The 15412-nt window shown below is 46.9% G+C and overlaps 4 protein-coding genes across 8 annotated transcripts; 1 reads left to right on the forward strand and 3 right to left on the reverse strand.

Moving 5' to 3' along the window:
- Nucleotides 1-320: 320 nt before the first annotated feature.
- LOC117643959 (protein enabled homolog) lies at nucleotides 321-2797 on the reverse strand. Its single transcript, XM_034383146.1, has 6 exons — nucleotides 2669-2797; nucleotides 2340-2573; nucleotides 1947-2102; nucleotides 1734-1858; nucleotides 1375-1659; nucleotides 321-1112 (listed from the first exon to the last, which is right to left on the reverse strand). The coding sequence occupies exons 1-6, from the start codon at nucleotides 2795-2797 to the stop codon at nucleotides 887-889; spliced, it is 1155 nt and encodes a 384-aa protein (XP_034239037.1). The 3' UTR covers nucleotides 321-886.
- Nucleotides 2798-3188: 391 nt separating this feature from the next.
- Nucleotides 3189-6708, reverse strand: LOC117643879 (prosaposin). Its single transcript, XM_034383014.1, has 3 exons — nucleotides 5639-6708; nucleotides 4092-5564; nucleotides 3189-4000 (listed from the first exon to the last, which is right to left on the reverse strand). Exons 1-3 carry the CDS (start codon nucleotides 6605-6607, stop codon nucleotides 3797-3799), a joined length of 2646 nt encoding a protein of 881 aa, XP_034238905.1. The 5' UTR covers nucleotides 6608-6708; the 3' UTR covers nucleotides 3189-3796.
- Nucleotides 6709-6985: 277 nt separating this feature from the next.
- LOC117643880 (Parkinson disease protein 7 homolog) lies at nucleotides 6986-8246 on the forward strand. Its single transcript, XM_034383015.1, has 5 exons — nucleotides 6986-7212; nucleotides 7313-7471; nucleotides 7565-7634; nucleotides 7756-7881; nucleotides 8053-8246. Exons 1-5 carry the CDS (start codon nucleotides 7015-7017, stop codon nucleotides 8166-8168), a joined length of 669 nt encoding a protein of 222 aa, XP_034238906.1. The 5' UTR covers nucleotides 6986-7014; the 3' UTR covers nucleotides 8169-8246.
- Nucleotides 8235-14918, reverse strand: LOC117643877 (nuclear factor NF-kappa-B p110 subunit-like). 5 transcript variants are annotated; one of them, XM_034383011.1, is made up of 25 exons: nucleotides 14773-14918; nucleotides 13562-13663; nucleotides 13333-13481; nucleotides 13077-13240; nucleotides 12841-13003; nucleotides 12599-12740; nucleotides 12402-12506; nucleotides 12165-12276; nucleotides 11943-12067; nucleotides 11780-11854; nucleotides 11526-11702; nucleotides 11366-11386; nucleotides 11166-11249; nucleotides 11003-11074; nucleotides 10882-10923; nucleotides 10751-10797; nucleotides 10561-10682; nucleotides 10358-10472; nucleotides 10071-10290; nucleotides 9820-9989; nucleotides 9636-9731; nucleotides 9304-9546; nucleotides 9095-9125; nucleotides 8846-9006; nucleotides 8235-8753 (listed from the first exon to the last, which is right to left on the reverse strand). In XM_034383011.1, the coding sequence occupies exons 1-25, from the start codon at nucleotides 14777-14779 to the stop codon at nucleotides 8646-8648; spliced, it is 2853 nt and encodes a 950-aa protein (XP_034238902.1). In that variant the 5' UTR covers nucleotides 14780-14918; the 3' UTR covers nucleotides 8235-8645. The 5 variants fall into 5 exon arrangements, with proteins under 5 accessions (XP_034238902.1, XP_034238903.1, XP_034238904.1 ...); XM_034383012.1 differs by lacking the exon at nucleotides 14773-14918 and adding an exon at nucleotides 14239-14379; XM_034383013.1 differs by lacking the exon at nucleotides 14773-14918 and adding an exon at nucleotides 14243-14357.
- Nucleotides 14919-15412: the final 494 nt, after the last annotated feature.

Consider the following 15412-nt stretch of genomic DNA (forward strand, 5'->3'; position numbering starts at 1 on the left):
CCGCCTACAGGTTCCCCGTGAGTGCAACAGAGAGAGAGGCAGCAGTGATTGGGGCACCCTGCTCGCAGACGCTCCCCGCCATGTTTTCGTGGCTTGGTCTGGCCGCCCCGGGGGCCGCCCGGCCCCGCCAGGGCCCCGCGCACCAACCAGATAAGGTACATAATAAAGTGACAAGGGGCACGGGCACGGGGTGGGGCACGTGGCAGTGGTGCGACGCGTCCCGCCGCGGCTAGGTCGTCAGCGTTTGGCGCGGACCCACCGCTACTTCGGCGCAGACACATTTGGCTTCCTCTTCGTCGCAGTCGTGTTTCAAAACAAAATCATTTCCAATCTCGTCATTCCCCGTGTACCATTGTTGGTTGGTGCAGCGCAGGAGGAGAGAGGGGGAAGAACCGGACGAACCGTTCGGTGTTATCACAATAAACGTTTATTTGTTTACCGACTGCTGCACATTACACACTCACACACACTCACACACACACACATAGACAGAGGGGCGCAGTCTGTGCAGTAAAAAAAGTGACGCGGATCTGTCAGATAGGCAACAAGAGAAACACTCGTTCGGCACAAAAGTACAATCCAATAAACCTGACTTACAAATTAACGAAAGGACGACCGGCGCGGCCGGAACGATCAGACTCCCGTCGCGAATAAACTCCCATCGAACAAAGCAGCAGCCATTGAAAATGGGCCCACGCTCGCACACTCCACACGACACATTAGGGATATAAAACAAAAACAATAAAATGGAGATCGCGCGAGATGCAGTGGGGACGTCGCGGCCGTTCGCTACGCCACTGTCACAGCGCGGCGAGTCACGGACCCCAACACGGTGCAGCGGCGTAGCCACGCTCAAGTCTCAAGTGAAAAGTGCGCCCCCGCCGGCTCAGTACACTTTGAGCTGGTTCTTCTCGTCGAAGCCGGCCGAGTGGCCCGCGTTGCGCACGATGAAGCTGGCGCCGTCGTAGTGCATGCGCCGCTCGCCGCGCCGCACGAACAAGTGCGACGTCTGGCCCAGCGACGCCGTGCAGTGCAGGAAGGGCGTCGTCAGCGACGCCGTGCCGTTGGAGGGCGACGTCCGCACCTGGTACTTGTTGCTGTTCCGCGCCACCCTGCCGAGGCGAGGCCATCCGCCGAGGACAGGACGGGCGTGTTTACAAACAGGACGGCCAACGTGCCGCAAGGCGGGTCAGAAGACCAGCGCCGTCGGCCAAAACTCTCAGACGCGTTTTGAGCTTCAGAATCGCTAAACAGGACTCGAACCGAGCGTGTGACCCTACCAATGGATTCCTCGCTCGGAGAGCGATCCATTGATGGGGTCACACGTTCGGTTCGAGTCGCATTTAGCGACTCTGGGATTTTGACCGCCCTCACCTGACGAGTCCGTCGGCCGTCTGCGACACGCGGACGCCGTTGATGAGCCAGTTCTCCACGCCCTCGTCCGTCACCCAGTACTGGCCGGACTCGAGCAGGTTGATGGCCTCGGACACGTAGGACGGGCCGTGCCGCGAGTCGTTGTAGAACACGGACAGCGACAGGTCTTGCGACATGTCCGAGAAGTTGTCCGTCGTGGTGCGCGTGCCCGCCGTGTCCACCAAGTACACCAGCGCGCACTGCTCCGACGTGAAGCTCACCCCCTTGTACCACATCTTGGCGAACCTGAGGGCAAAAATGAATGGAGCTTTGTAAGTTGGGCGCGGAGGGCGAGACGCTCCCCCAGGATGGCCACTTACTTGTTGTTGCCGCGAGAGTCGTGCGCCAGGATCTCGACGCGGCTGCCGTACTGGTACGTCCTGCCGTTGGGGTGCAGCAGCGCGGCGGACGCCCCGTTGCCGCCCAGCGCCAGCACGATGTTGTTCTGCGGCAGCATGGCGGCAGCGCGCGGGGCATCAAAGCACGCACTGCGGCAGCACGGCAGCACTCGCCGCCGCATCCCCGTGTCTCACCTTGAGGTTGATGACCCTCACGGCCCTGTCCACGCTCATGTCCACCCTGATGCGGTCGTGCAGCCGCAGCGACATGGTGCCGTGCGGCGTGGCCACCGCCGTGCCCGATGCGCCCGCCGCCTCCGTCTCCCTCCACGGGCAGGACTCGCGCCACTCCTGTGTTCGAATACCGGCCGTTTCAGTGTTTTCATTTTCGTTGGGTGTTTTAAGGGCGGGATCACGGGCTGCCTGGAAGCGCCTGCGAAGGTGTGGGTAGGCCGTGCCGTTACACTGCAGAGTGCTGCGGGACTGCCTACCCACACCTTCGCAGGCGCTGGCAGGCGGCGCCGCGCGCCGCACGGCCGTGCGCCCCGTGGGTGCGAGAGAGACAGAACGGCTGCCGGACGCCCTCACCGAGTAGATGCAGGGCTCGTCTGCGGGGAAGAAGGGGAGCGGCGGCAGCAGCGGGGTGGGCGCCAGCGAGGACGGCCCGAGGGGCTGGGGCAGCGGGGGCAGCGGGGGCGCCATGGCTTGCTTGGGGGGGCCTGGCGCGGGCCGCGGCTGCCGCCACAGGGGCGCGGGCGCCAGCGGGCCCGGGGACCAGGGCTCCAGGACGGCGTCGTACATGGGGTGGAAGTCGGGGAATCGCTGTGGGCCCACAAGCCGCCGGCTGAGGGGGCTGCGCCATGGCTGCGCCCCCGGCTGGGCCAAGGGCCCCCAAAGGCTGCAGGGCGTGGGCTAACCTGGCAGTCGTCCTCGGGCTGGAAGGCGTGCCCGCCGCAGAGGGGCCGCGCCCGCATCGTGGGGATGGCCATGGGGGCCAGGCGGTACATGTGCTCCTTGCGGTAGTCCCCCGCGCCGAAGTTCGCCATGCCTGCCTCGCCGAGATCAAATCGGCAACGCGCTCAGTCACCGCTCGGCCTCATCCGCAACCCCTGGGACTAGGAGACGGCGAGCTGCAACCGCTGGGGCTGTGGGGGCTGCGCGGCCTGCGCCTGGCATAACGCCGGGCCTGGCTCATCCAGGATAGGCATTGTTGGGCCGCCGCCCTGTTGCCGCCCCGGTGCCAGTGCGGTGCCCACCCTCATCCGTCGGCTTTGTACAAGGCTTAGCTCTCCCTCCACCAAGTTCCCTCCAGTTCCTTCAGACTTCAGGTCAGGTCAGGTGCCCGCCGACAGGTGCTCGCATGCGAGGTCAACTCACATTTCTTTGCCAATTGTACATGAGGAAAAGGGCTTCTTCTTCAAAAAAGCAAAGGACAACTTATAGAAATGTTACTTTATTTGTTCACAGATCATAGCAATACAAGGACAGACATTTCACACTTTGTTATGTCTCAATATTGCGTTGTTTCCCTATTCATTAACTACTTATCCTATAGAGTATAAAAGGGGGGGGGGGGAAAGAATATCCAAAACTTTGTGACCGATATGGATGCAGAAAGTTAGATCAAAAGAACATTAATTTTTCAAATAGAAAACAATTGTAAGGGGAGGGTTGAAAATAAAAGAGGCAGGGGTACACTTCAGGGATTAACTTAATTAAAACTATAAAAGCAATGACAATACAGTACACCCCACTTCCTTAATCACAGCTCAGTTTTAACTCATTAGAGTATACTTCTCATGTAGCATGGCCACTTCACCTAATAGTTTTGTCAGAAAGGACTAGCAATATACTACAAATGTAATCAGTTATTTTAAAACAAATCACTTCTGTTCAAGAAAAGAAAAAAGGATAACTGAGCTAAAAGGTTTTATACACAATAATTGTGTTACAAAATTGGTAAAGAAATCCTGAAAAATCCTGGGGACAATAAAATAAGAGAGAAAGAAATAAACATTGATGTTTTGACAAAGGGCTCGAGTTTATTATTTCTGAGGTGCTTGGGCCTTCCACACACGTTCTTGACAATGGTGAAGGGTTCCTGGACCACAAGCTCGGGCATTTTCTTCACTTTGACACCAGTATCCTGGACCCCAGGTGCACTTGCGACCTCCAAGCAGACTGGGTGCAGCTGAGGCTTGGCTACATACTCCAATCTTGCTGCAAATCAGATGCGAAGCACCAGGGAACTGTAAACAGAAGAGCATATACATGTAAATAAAAAGAGTTTTTTGTTTAAAAGTTACGGAGCAAATTATGGTACATTTTATGGTCACAAACCTGAGCAATGATGTTCTGGATGCTGGGTCCATAAACCTTGATGAAGTCTTTGCATTTGTGGTACTGCTTGCCTGGAAGGACCTGACAGGCCTTTGCAAGAAGTTCATCAACTTCCTCCTGCACTGTGGGGTCACGCAGATAGGTATCAAGTGCTTGAACGATGCCCTCGCACAGTGCACACTGCTCCACATTTTTCCTGGTATGTTGTTGAAGGACACTCAGAGCCACACGGTCAGAGTAGTATCCATTAGCATGGCACAGTTTCAGCTCAGTGCAAATTTCCTTGGGGTTCAGCTCTTGAGCGAGGAGAGAAATGACGAGGTCTGCATACTCATCAACAAATTTGTTACACTGCGGACGAACAGAATTGGGAAGGTGATCACAAATTCTATGAACAACAGCCTTGATTTGTTCTTCAGAAGGCTTGTCCTTCAACATGGAATCAATGCGAGCCATGGCAAATTCGCAAATCACACATTGAGGGTCATCCTTCACAGTCTTCTGGAGCTTCTCATTCTCATATTGAGGAATTTCATTGGTCAACACATCACCAGCCACAGGTTCCTCAGAGGATTTGTTCGCACTGCACAAATTGATGTAGACGCAAACTTCTTGGGGAGAGAAGTCGGCCACCAAAGCATCCACAAGCTGCTTTGAGTAAACTTCAACAAAGTTATCACATTCACCAATGAGGGACTTGGGAAGATGGGCGCAAAGAGACTCCAGTGCAGCCTTAACGGATTCTTCAGTTTTGTTGTCCTTGACGATGGTTTCCAGTTGAGTAACAGCAAGAAGGCACAAGGGGCAGCCAGGCTTGTCATCAACCTTCTCAGAGCTCTCAGACCCAACAACAACAATGCGGCTGTCGTCCTGAGATGGACAGAAGCCCAGCTTTGGGCAAACAACCGATGGATCAACTTCCTGAACCAAAATAGCAATGAAAGCATTGCCATAAGCATCCACAAAGTCCTTGCATTGAGTATTGATAGTTTTGGGAAGACGATCACAAGCTCTTTCAACAACAGACTTGACCTTTTCTACAGATTTCTCTGAAGCCAATTCCGTTTGGACATAGTGCAAGAAGTATTCGCAGAATTCGCAGATTTGCTTGTTTCCTCCGACGTTGACAAGAACATGAGGAATCATCCTCTCAATAGGCAGTTGTTGAAGGGCAGGGTTGACCACATCGACACTAGCGGAATCTGAACTGACTGTGATTTCAACAATAGGGTCAACGGGGGCCCTCAGATCTGCTGTACTGATGGTTTCTACATCCACTTCGGCAGGCAGGAGAGGCCAGATGGGAGTCTGAGAGTGGCCAGGGCTTGGGCAGAGACCAGCAAATGAGCAGATTTCTTTACCGTCAAGGCTGTTGACGAGGAAGTTGTAGAACATGCCGTAGTACTCAGTCACCAAACTCATGCATTCACTCCTGACTGATGGCTTCATTTGCTTGCAAAGACCTTCCAGGACCTAAAGTAAAAAGAAGACATACAATGTCATACCCACAAACAGACTATTGAAAGATCAAAATAAATTCAATTTACCTGCTGGAATTCAGATTCTGTTGTGTTTGCGACCAAGATGTCACGAAGGTGCTGAACCATCCTCTCACAAAATTGGCAAGTCATGTTGTCCCCGATTGGCACAACTCCAACTTGACCCACAGAAACAATGTCAACATTGACCTGGGACTTCTCAGTCTCCCCAGCGCTGCAATACTGCATCATTTCACAGGCGTCTTCTGGTGCAACTGTAAGGCTTTCCTGCATTAACTGACGAATAGCAGGGAACTTGGTCAAAAGAATAGCAGAGCAACCATCGGAATAACTGCCCAGCCTTCCGCAACCTTCAAGGAACAAATGCACCAAAGCATCGCGGTCTGACATCTGCCATTTCTTCTGCAGCTTCTCCATGGAGTGGGTGCAGACCTTGCAATCAGACTTGGCTTCAACTTTGGGTTTGAAGACAGCCACAGAGGATCCAGGCCTCTCCAGAGGCACCTTGACCACCTTCCCTTGGGCAGCCAGCAGACGATCAATCTCAGCACTGTTGCACAGCCCAGCCACGGAGCACACCACCTGGGGGTTCATCTGCGAGGCGAGGGTCTCCACCAGCTCGGGGATGAACTCGTCCACCAGCTTGTCGCAGCCCTTGGCCACGGGCTTGAGGGGGATGAGGTTGCACGAGCCCTCGAACACCTCCTTGAGCTCCTCCTGCGTCTCGTTGCTCTGCAGCTGGTCGCGGGCCTGCTTCACCATGTTCTTGCACAGGGTGCAGATGTCGTCGTTGTCCTCGGGCAGCTGGAGGTGCTCCCACACCCCCTGGATGCAGTGCGTGACGGCGTTGCAGCCTGCGGCCGTCGTCAGGTTCCGGCACCAGTAGGACGGGCCAGAAACGCACTTCACATCCTTGGGGCCCTTGCCCCGGCCCTGGGGCCTGTCGGCCGGGCCTGCGTAGGCCATGGCGCACAAGGCCGCCAGCGCCAACGCCAGCGCGATCGCCTTGGCCGGCATGACGGCGATGGCACGGAGCGACGACGATTAACGAATAAGTCCAGTCGCGGCCGCGAACGACTTCACTCGGGCAGATCACTTTGTTCACTGACGGTTGCTGGATGACACAACACACAATGAAAACCAGGAACAACAACAAGACTACGCCTCATCCCCCCACCCCTACTACACAGCTGGCCAACCGACGAACAAAAAACAAGGGTCGCTGCTTGGCTTATTTGTGGACTAATGTAACGTGGATGGTGTTGAATAAATCATTTTTTCGGGTGCCTGCAAAGCTACCTTTAGCTTGCTTTAGTGGCTTGAACACTGTAAAAAAAATATTAGGAGTGCTTGTGTTGGCAACAGTAAATAGATCTGACCGTAGAATTCGCCATAGCGAGCGGGGCCAGCAGACGAAAAATTAGATGCAGTTGATAGTCTCCTGCCGTACGGGTCACCAGCTTTTTGCTGCCGTAACTGCCCGTGTCATCCCACAGTTGTTTGAGGCGAATCGGCTGTGCTTCTCGAGGAACATGTCGACCAAGACCGTGCTCGCCCTGCTCACGGAAGGCACCGAGGAGATGGAGCTCGTCATCTCCGTGGACGTGCTGCGCCGGGCCGGGGTAGGCGTCTGCTTCCAGTGTACCAGTGTATTGACGTACTTGTCACACTGCTTTGTGTGGCAGCTCGTCCTTGTCACGTCGTGAGCCTCTCGTGTTCCAGGTGAACGTCACTGTTGCCGGCCTGGGCGCGGGGAGCGTGTACAAATGCAGCCGGGGTGTGCTTGTCAGCTCTGACACGACCCTGGATGATGCCCTGTCGAAAGGGCCCTACGATGTCGTGCTCCTTCCAGGTGGACCAGGTCACAAAGATTTCTCGTCTGTAAGTTTTTGTTCTGTTCTGCTCAATCACTTTATTTGCATTTGTTGAAACTGTATTTCATTTTTTGTGCACCTCTTTCATGTTTGCTTGAAGTCAGAGAAAGTGGGTTCGATTTTGAAAGAGCAAGAAAAAAGTGGCCGCCTCATTGCTGCGATTTGCGCAGGTAAATTCAAGTTAGAAGTAACGAGCTGCATTTATGTTGGTTTTGTCGTTGTAGACCAACTATTGAACAATCATTTTCTGGTGAAGCGAAAAGCCTTAACAAGTTTATCATTTTGTTGCAGCCCCTATAGCACTGAAGGCCCACAATGTTTGCACTAACAAAAAAGTTACATGCTATCCATCTGTCAAAGACCAAATGCTAGAAGGTGGTGCATACACGTATGTTGAAAGCAAAGTTGTTGTTGATGGTGAGTAACTCTTTTCTTATCAGCATTCAAAGCTTGTTCAATCCCACTTCCAAACCCTTGACGAAAATATCATCACCCTACTTGCGTTACATAGCTATGTATACAATATTAATTTTACAAAAAGAAATTCGTAACTTATAATTTAATTCCTTCTACCCTTTTCTCCTGTAGGAAAACTTATAACCAGTCAGGGACCCGGAACAGCCTATGACTTTGCTTTGGCTGTTGCTGAGCAGCTTTTGGGGAAAGATGCAGTTACACCCGTTGCCAAAGCACTTCTCCTTTAAGTAAATTTATTGTACGTGTTTCATGAACATATCTATGGGTACAGTTTGTCAAATAAAGTAAGGTTCTTTTCTTTTACATTCCTTATTAGTTTATTTTTATAAATAAAAAATTTAATAAAGAGATACCTGCTGGTCATAATATACTTAGTTGGCCAAACAAATCACTGAAGTTATCACATCCATTGGCATAATGGTGCTCAACAAGCACATAATGAACTAACGTTAATTTTAACTATACATACGTAAGAAAACAATCACTGGTAAAAGCTTAAAACATAATACAAAATATAAATCTCCTAAAGCAGACATATTATTCTATAAGATATGATTGTGAAAAAAAAAAAATATGATTTGTAATAGGAAACTGTGATGGGTCATTTATAAAACAGCGCTTGTAAAAAATATACAAAACTACATTTGAAATTTATGCAGTTGTACGTTGAACATTCTTCGAGAGTAGTGCATTACGCACACATCTCATTGTTTCTTTTTAGTGAGCGCAGCATCCAAAGCTTTCAAGGCAATGGGCACGTTCAGTTGATTCACAATGTGTCGGAACTCTAACAAAGTTACTTTTTTATCAAACTGAAAAAAAACAAAACAAAAAAACATAACATTACACAACAAATTTCTACTGAAAATTAAAATGTGGGGAACTTTGCTTCTTGTAGTCTTACCTCAAGGAAGTTTAGAAGACATTTAGTAGGGCTTGCTACATTGGAAAATGTTGCAACTAGAAAAGTACAATTGAGCTTTTGACAAACAGTCTTCCATTTATCATCTTTATCCAGATTTTCCACAAGAGTATTTAAGGTGACTTTGTCTAAACCAAAGACTTCTGTAATCGACACATAAAATTCAGTAAACTTGCAAACATTCTTAAGTGGGAATATGGTTGAAGGCAACGAGAAACTTATAAGACTGACCTTGTGTGTTTTCATTCATACTATCAGATGCCTGTAAAAGAATGCGGAATTTAAATGGAGGCAACAAGAAATCTAAGCTGAAATAAATACATAATAGTTCAGGCACAGACCCAGGGAGCAAGGAGAGTAGGAGCTCACAGACACACACAATCCCAGCCCAGGACCCGTGCCTGTATTGCTTATTATAAAGAATGAAAAGTCTATCTTACAAGCGTATCATCTGGATCAGTATCCATTTCTCCAGATTCATCTTTCCTTTGAGCTTCTTCGATGACCATGGGAGGTTCCTCATCCTCATGTACATCTTTGTTCTCAGTTCGTTCCTTCTGCTCCGCATCACCACCTTCCAAATTGTCATCATCCTCTTCCTCCTCCTCTTCCTCCTCATCATCATCAGACACTTCTTCCTCTACTTGCATTTCACTTGTCTTGTTGTTACAACCAATCTGTTTCTTAAGAAAGGAGGGTTTGTTAAACACATAAAATTTAAAACAAAACAAATTATTTTGATGGCAAAAGGTTTTTACAATGATCGGCTTACCTTCTGAAACAAAGCAAAGATATCTCTTTGATTGGAATTCACCAAATCATGAGCTGTTTTATTGCTGAAATTTACTTCTTCAGGTTTCAGTCCTTCCTGCAATTATAAAAGGTAGTGTTGATCTAAACGTACAACACAAGCAAAAAGTGAAGAAAATTGTAGATGAATACGGTCTCTATCTTACTTGAGCAAGTAGAAGACTAACTATCTCTTTACAATCATATTCAACTGCAAGGTGAAGTGGTGTCTGACCTGCAGTACCAGTCTTTTCATTTAAATCTGCTCCTGCAGTAACCAGCAGCTTCACACTTGGGAGATCTTTATGCTTTACAGCAATATGTAGGGCTGTTTCACCTTGAGAAAAGGAAATTATACAAGTTTAGGGCTAAGGTACCTTTTGCATAACAAAAGCAGTCTTTTGTATAAGGCACGTACCTTTTTCATTTTTCAAATTAAGCTCTAATTTTGTGTTGTTGGGTTCTTTCATGGACTGAACCGCAAGCAGCACTTGCAGGCATTTGCTGTGCTTGTTCATTGCTGCCAAGTGAAGTGCAGTATTTCCTTTGTAATCCACTAGATTTAGATCAGCTCTGGCCATGCAGAGCAATTTCAAACAATCTACACTGTTTTCTTCAACAGCAACCATGACAGGAGTCTAAAAATAAGATGCATTAGAAAGGCAAATAAGGTTACAATTATAAAGCAATGCACAATACAACTACCTTTTTCCTCCTGTTTGTGGAATTTATTAACCTCAAGTGGTTGCTTTTTATTATTAAGGAAAGAAGGTCACTCAATTCCTTAAGTTGGCCATGTAGCACAGCTGCATGAAGAGGTCTAAAAACATTCGAACAATTAAAAACGGTAAAGGAAGAAAATTGAACAGTGAAGGGGCTTCTGCTTCATAGCATTTACAAGTGCATACCCAAATTCTTGGTCCTCTGCTTTAATTATATTTTTGATTTCTTGCTGTCTATTTGCATGCCGACTTTTCATTAGCTTCAGCAACTTAGCGTAAGCATTCTTTGCTGAGTGTAATGTTTCTTCCTGCAAAATGAAGAATGTTGAAACTACACTCAGACGAAAATTGAATCCAATCCAACAATGATAATCACCTTCATCTTCTCATAGCCTTCGTTGGGTGATGTCTCCACAGATGGCTCTGGAATAATATACAATATTTCATACAAACATTTGCACATTAACTTAATAAATTATTATTGAGGCACCAATTTTAACACCTTACCCTTTCTAGCACAACCATCCGTCACAACACCATCTTTTTCAACTACAAAACAACAGAAAATATGAGTAAAAGACCCCTTTTAAAAAATATACCATTTAATGTATCTAGGACAGTTTCTCACCATGCTTCCTTTTGTTACTCAGTGGTGGTGAGGCAACGTCTGCTGTCCAAGTGGGTTGAGGTTGAAGAGTCACTGGAATACAGCAAAACTTTGTTATACTATTGACAAACAGAAATATCTTAAGTTAAATAATAAGATAGAGATTGTCATAGTTCATACTTACAATCGCCAAATAATTCAAGATCTGTGACTTGAATGTTAGGAGTTGGACTAGGCTGTGAATTTAATTCCTTCTGAGAACACAAATCTGAAAAAAAAAAAAATCTATTAAAATTACTGCATGTGCAACAATAAATTTTGACACATGAACAATTTTTTTTTCCAACATGACTGATTTGGGTATGTAGGTTGTTAAAAACTCACCAGGAAAGGCTTGAGAATATTCTGAAAACAAGAAAATGTGTTTAAAAAGTTCATAAAGACATTATACTAAAAACAAAATTAAACTGCCTATAAAGAACGAAAAAGTCACGTCTCGTGAGCCCTTAGTGTTTTACAGTTCAAGGCAAAAACTCTATCTTACCTGAAAAATCACCAGAGTTTATAAACCTTTCAAATTCAAAAAATTCCGTTGGATCATTCCCTGTTGCGATATTTGAAAGAGCTTCCTTCAAAGCATCACTTGGGAAATTCCAACTACCAATTCTAGAAGAGTCACTTCCACTTCCACTTAGCAAAGGGTCATCTCCAGATACTAAACCTGCAAATATCACTTTTCATAAATGACAATAATCAAAATAAATAAGACCAGAATTCATACAAAGAAAATATTCTAACCTGATCTAGTTTCTCTAGGAGCTTCAAAGCTGCTCCAACTGTCACTTCGGGAGGAGCTAGTGCATAATCTCTTTGCTAGAAAATTGCAAGTCAAAAATAAGTTTAAATCATGTGATAAGTGCAGCTCAAAGGTAAGGTAAATATGTAATCCAAATCCATCTACCATATTTTCTGGCTGGTTTGTACATGAACTTTAATGGCTCACTTCTAGAATTGTCTTTTGGTCTCTGCAACTCCATCTTTACCTCCACATTCTTCTGTATCTGTAAGTCTCGGTACTGAGGTGTTCTAATAATAAAAAAAACAGAAGGCACACAAGGAAATAAAAGCACTACCTTCTAGCCACAAAAGATTGTAATGGGGCATATATTTTTGATAACCATACCGAAAAACAATTGCATATTGATGATGGACATCAAAATCACTGAACTGACCATAATCGCTCCATACTTCATGTCCCTGATCATCCACTTCAAAGAATCGAACCTTTATGTTTTCTACAAACAGTTGAAACATTAATAGGATTAAAAAATGTTTCTGATAAAATCATCTTTGCAAGGATAAATTACTGAACACAATCCATGTGAAACAGATACTTTTCATAAATGGGTAGTGAGCTTACTTTTGCAAACCTTCTCTACAAGAATGTAAACTTCATCACCTCCCTCACATGTTCCAGTGCACCTGTCCATTCTGCAAATTTTCAGTTCCCCTGTTTCTGCACTTTCTGCGCAACAAGAAATATACAGTACACAAGAATATGAGGATGTTCATGGATTCCAAAATAAACGGACTGGTTTAAAGGTGGTATAAACTCACTGGAATTCTCAATAGTTTCTGAAAACACATGTTGACACACATAATTAACTTGTCCCAACGGTCCCTTATAAAATGCTTGGAAGCATAGTTTGACTTTGTTGGGGTCCATGCTGCTAGCTTCTTTTGCAGCTTCTTTCTCCAGCTATGAAAAGGCCAAATAGTTTATTTTTAAAATCAATATTGCTTACTTTTGTTATTAAAATAGCTTAACTAATATCAATCAAGTGTACAGTATGTTTTACCTCTGGTATTTTCAATTTCAATGCTTCTTTGAGAGTTTCATTATCTACATGGTCCAGCTCACGGTCGCTCCTCAAATTTTCCAGCCACATTTGCTCCTTCTTCCTAATCAACTCTTTTTTCAGGTCCTTCTTGGACAGGTGGACTATACCAAGTCCTTTAAACCTGGTGACAGCAACAACAGAGTTTGTAGTGTTAAGTTGTATTTTTAATCTTAACTTCTATGCAGTTAACTTACTCTGCACGGTAACCATTCCGCTCAGACACAGCTATCTCATGGTCAAAGACTTCTTTTGAACTTTCTTTAGAAATTAGCTGATGCATATGAGGTATAGGGTTATCTGTTGCTGTGTATAATAGGCAACGTATTATGATGTCTTCTTCTCCATGATAATTTACAAGCTAAAGTAAAATATTTTCAGTTTAGAAAAATAAAATAAGTAATGTTTCTGACTACACGCTTACAGAAGTAAAGCAGAAAAAGTTGCACACACCTCAACAGTTGGGTGTGTTCTCTTTCTTGACGTTTCACTACGGCCAAGAAGACTTCCATGGGCCCCTTGCATTTCAGACCTATAACGGAACCTAAATTTTGGTACAGGCTGCTCGGTTATCCTTAAAGAAGGATTCCCTGGGTTACCACCTGTGCCAAGGCAATTTTTAAAAAATTATTCTGAAACATTTAAGAGACACACCTATGTATACTGCACAACAAATACATACCTGGCAAATTAACCTCTTCATATTGACCAGGGGAAAAAGGTCCCGATGCACTAGATCCAGATGGACTGGGTGACGGAAACATATTTGTAAATGTGTAGGACCCTGTAATAAGAAAAATAAAAATTAAAAAAAGTATTTCATGTGTCTTCTTGGGAAGAAACAACATGTACCATAAATTGTCCCATAAATCTAACTCTTAAAGTAATGATTGAAATCAAACCCGAGGCAGCGAGACAGAGACATATAGGTTGTATGTATATATTGAAAGCACATGGACTATGTACTTGGACTAGGTATTGGACTCAGTAGCTTCACATAACATTCGAACATAAAGTTAAAATTAAGTTAAAATTTCAATAAAATTTCACTGCTACCAGAACGTAAACCGATATCACCATAACCTAATAAAAACGATAAACACTTTTGAAATAAGAGACAAACCATTGTTGCCATGCCACACTGATGTTTGATCCTGGAGTTCTTCAGTTGAAAAGTTGTTGTAAAATTGTGCTATATGCGACGAACACATCATTTTTTCCATTTTAAATTACAACCAGAACCTCAACAGCCCAATGTTTATCAACAAAGAGCGGATGTTGCGGGGATGCGACAGCTATGGACCTGGTCCCTCAATGACGCACCCATCCCAACTGAGAGAGGATACAACGGAGTCATACCTACTTGCTGCGACCAAGTCTATCCCGGGGAACCCCCGGCGAACGCGAAACGCTGCGTCGTCGTCATGTACTCACTGCCATGAGGCGGGCCGGGCGGGGGCGGGGAGACGGGGAGGGGAAGGGGAGAGGTGGAGGACGAGGGACGAGGGACGAGGAGGAGGAGGAGGAGGAAAAGCCGAACCCGCCGAAAGAGAAGGAAAGGAGGGGGGGGGGAGAAGAGCGGAGTGGCAGCGGGATAATCCTACGGGAACCGACCGGTATTCCCGTCCGGCAAACTCGAATTCATTCAAATAGTAAGTCAATTTAGCCAAATAGTCTATACTACAGTATATACCCTTCCCCTCCCCTCCACTCAGAAAAAAACGCGAAAGACAATTCCCAAGCAGATCTCCATAGTACAGTCAAATGACCTCTAGATGACATCGAGATCTGGACGGAGACATAATGACCTCTTGAAGACTTCTTGGGTCACTCTGAGATCGTAACGATATCTGACAACGGTGTTTGCTGACAGCGAGCAGCAAGCATACGTACCGTACATGAGATCGTTCGAAATGCGCTATGAACATTAGTTCTTTTCGTGAGGCAGGCCGAGCAATCTGCCACCACCTACTGTGTTAAATCCCTATCGCCGTTATCTGCGTCGAAAGGGGTAGGCCACACGTGCAGCGCGTGGCGCTTGGCCGCTTGGCTAGCGCGGCCGGCCAGCTGAAGAGCGAAGCGCAGCGAGAGGGGGGGGGTCGCAAAATTGCCCCCCCCCCCCGACCGGACCCCGGATCCGTCTTTTTCGCAAGCATGCCGCCTCCGTGAATGGCTGGAGCACTGGGTGACGGGGCATGAGAACGGGGAATGAGAATGACGCCCCGGAGGGACAACACTGTGCCCCCTCGCGGGTTTTGTGGCACTTCCCTGCGCTCCAGTCAGTTGCTTTCTCCGAGGGAGGGGGCGGGGGTGTTAATTCAACCTCGGTCTGTCGTTTCCCGAATGGGCAGGCAAGCTGTGGGCGGAAACATTCCTGTCCATAGTGGGCCAAAAGTGAAAAATGTCTCTCTCCGGTCTCCTCCCCTTCCGGGTAAGATCCAGTCCTGGTACCCAGTGTCGTTTTGCCCTCGTCGCTGTCTCTCTCGCTCTCTTGCGCCCTTACTCTACGAGTGCGAGAGATACCCAGCGACGA

Source organism: Thrips palmi, unplaced genomic scaffold (assembly GCF_012932325.1).
Source record: "Thrips palmi isolate BJ-2018 unplaced genomic scaffold, TpBJ-2018v1 HiC_scaffold_17, whole genome shotgun sequence".
In the NCBI taxonomy this organism is placed as follows: domain Eukaryota; kingdom Metazoa; phylum Arthropoda; class Insecta; order Thysanoptera; family Thripidae; genus Thrips; species Thrips palmi.

Excerpts from the sequence above, each read along its gene's own strand:
- LOC117643959 (XM_034383146.1), bottom strand. The coding sequence starts at position 2,797 with ATGGCGAACTTCGGCGCGGGGGACTACCGCAAGGAGCACATGTACCGC. Across the intron at positions 2,574-2,668 it reads AGCCCGAGGACGACTGCCAG|CGATTCCCCGACTTCCACCC; the intron begins GTTAGCCCACGC and ends GTGGGCCCACAG. Across the intron at positions 1,660-1,733 it reads GACTCTCGCGGCAACAACAA|GTTCGCCAAGATGTGGTACA; the intron begins GTAAGTGGCCAT and ends TTTTGCCCTCAG.
- LOC117643880 (XM_034383015.1), top strand. The coding sequence starts at position 7,015 with ATGCAGTTGATAGTCTCCTGCCGTACGGGTCACCAGCTTTTTGCTGCC. Across the intron at positions 7,635-7,755 it reads CATTGCTGCGATTTGCGCAG|CCCCTATAGCACTGAAGGCC; the intron begins GTAAATTCAAGT and ends ATTTTGTTGCAG. Across the intron at positions 7,882-8,052 it reads AAGCAAAGTTGTTGTTGATG|GAAAACTTATAACCAGTCAG; the intron begins GTGAGTAACTCT and ends TTTCTCCTGTAG.
- LOC117643879 (XM_034383014.1), bottom strand. The coding sequence starts at position 6,607 with ATGCCGGCCAAGGCGATCGCGCTGGCGTTGGCGCTGGCGGCCTTGTGC. Across the intron at positions 5,565-5,638 it reads CAGAATCTGAATTCCAGCAG|GTCCTGGAAGGTCTTTGCAA; the intron begins GTAAATTGAATT and ends TTTTTACTTTAG. Across the intron at positions 4,001-4,091 it reads TCCAGAACATCATTGCTCAG|TTCCCTGGTGCTTCGCATCT; the intron begins GTTTGTGACCAT and ends TTCTGTTTACAG.
- LOC117643877 (XM_034383009.1), bottom strand. The coding sequence starts at position 14,102 with ATGGAAAAAATGATGTGTTCGTCGCATATAGCACAATTTTACAACAAC. Across the intron at positions 13,664-14,002 it reads AGTGTGGCATGGCAACAATG|GGTCCTACACATTTACAAAT; the intron begins GTTTGTCTCTTA and ends TTCTTATTACAG. Across the intron at positions 10,798-10,881 it reads GGATGGTTGTGCTAGAAAGG|AGCCATCTGTGGAGACATCA; the intron begins GTAAGGTGTTAA and ends ATATTATTCCAG.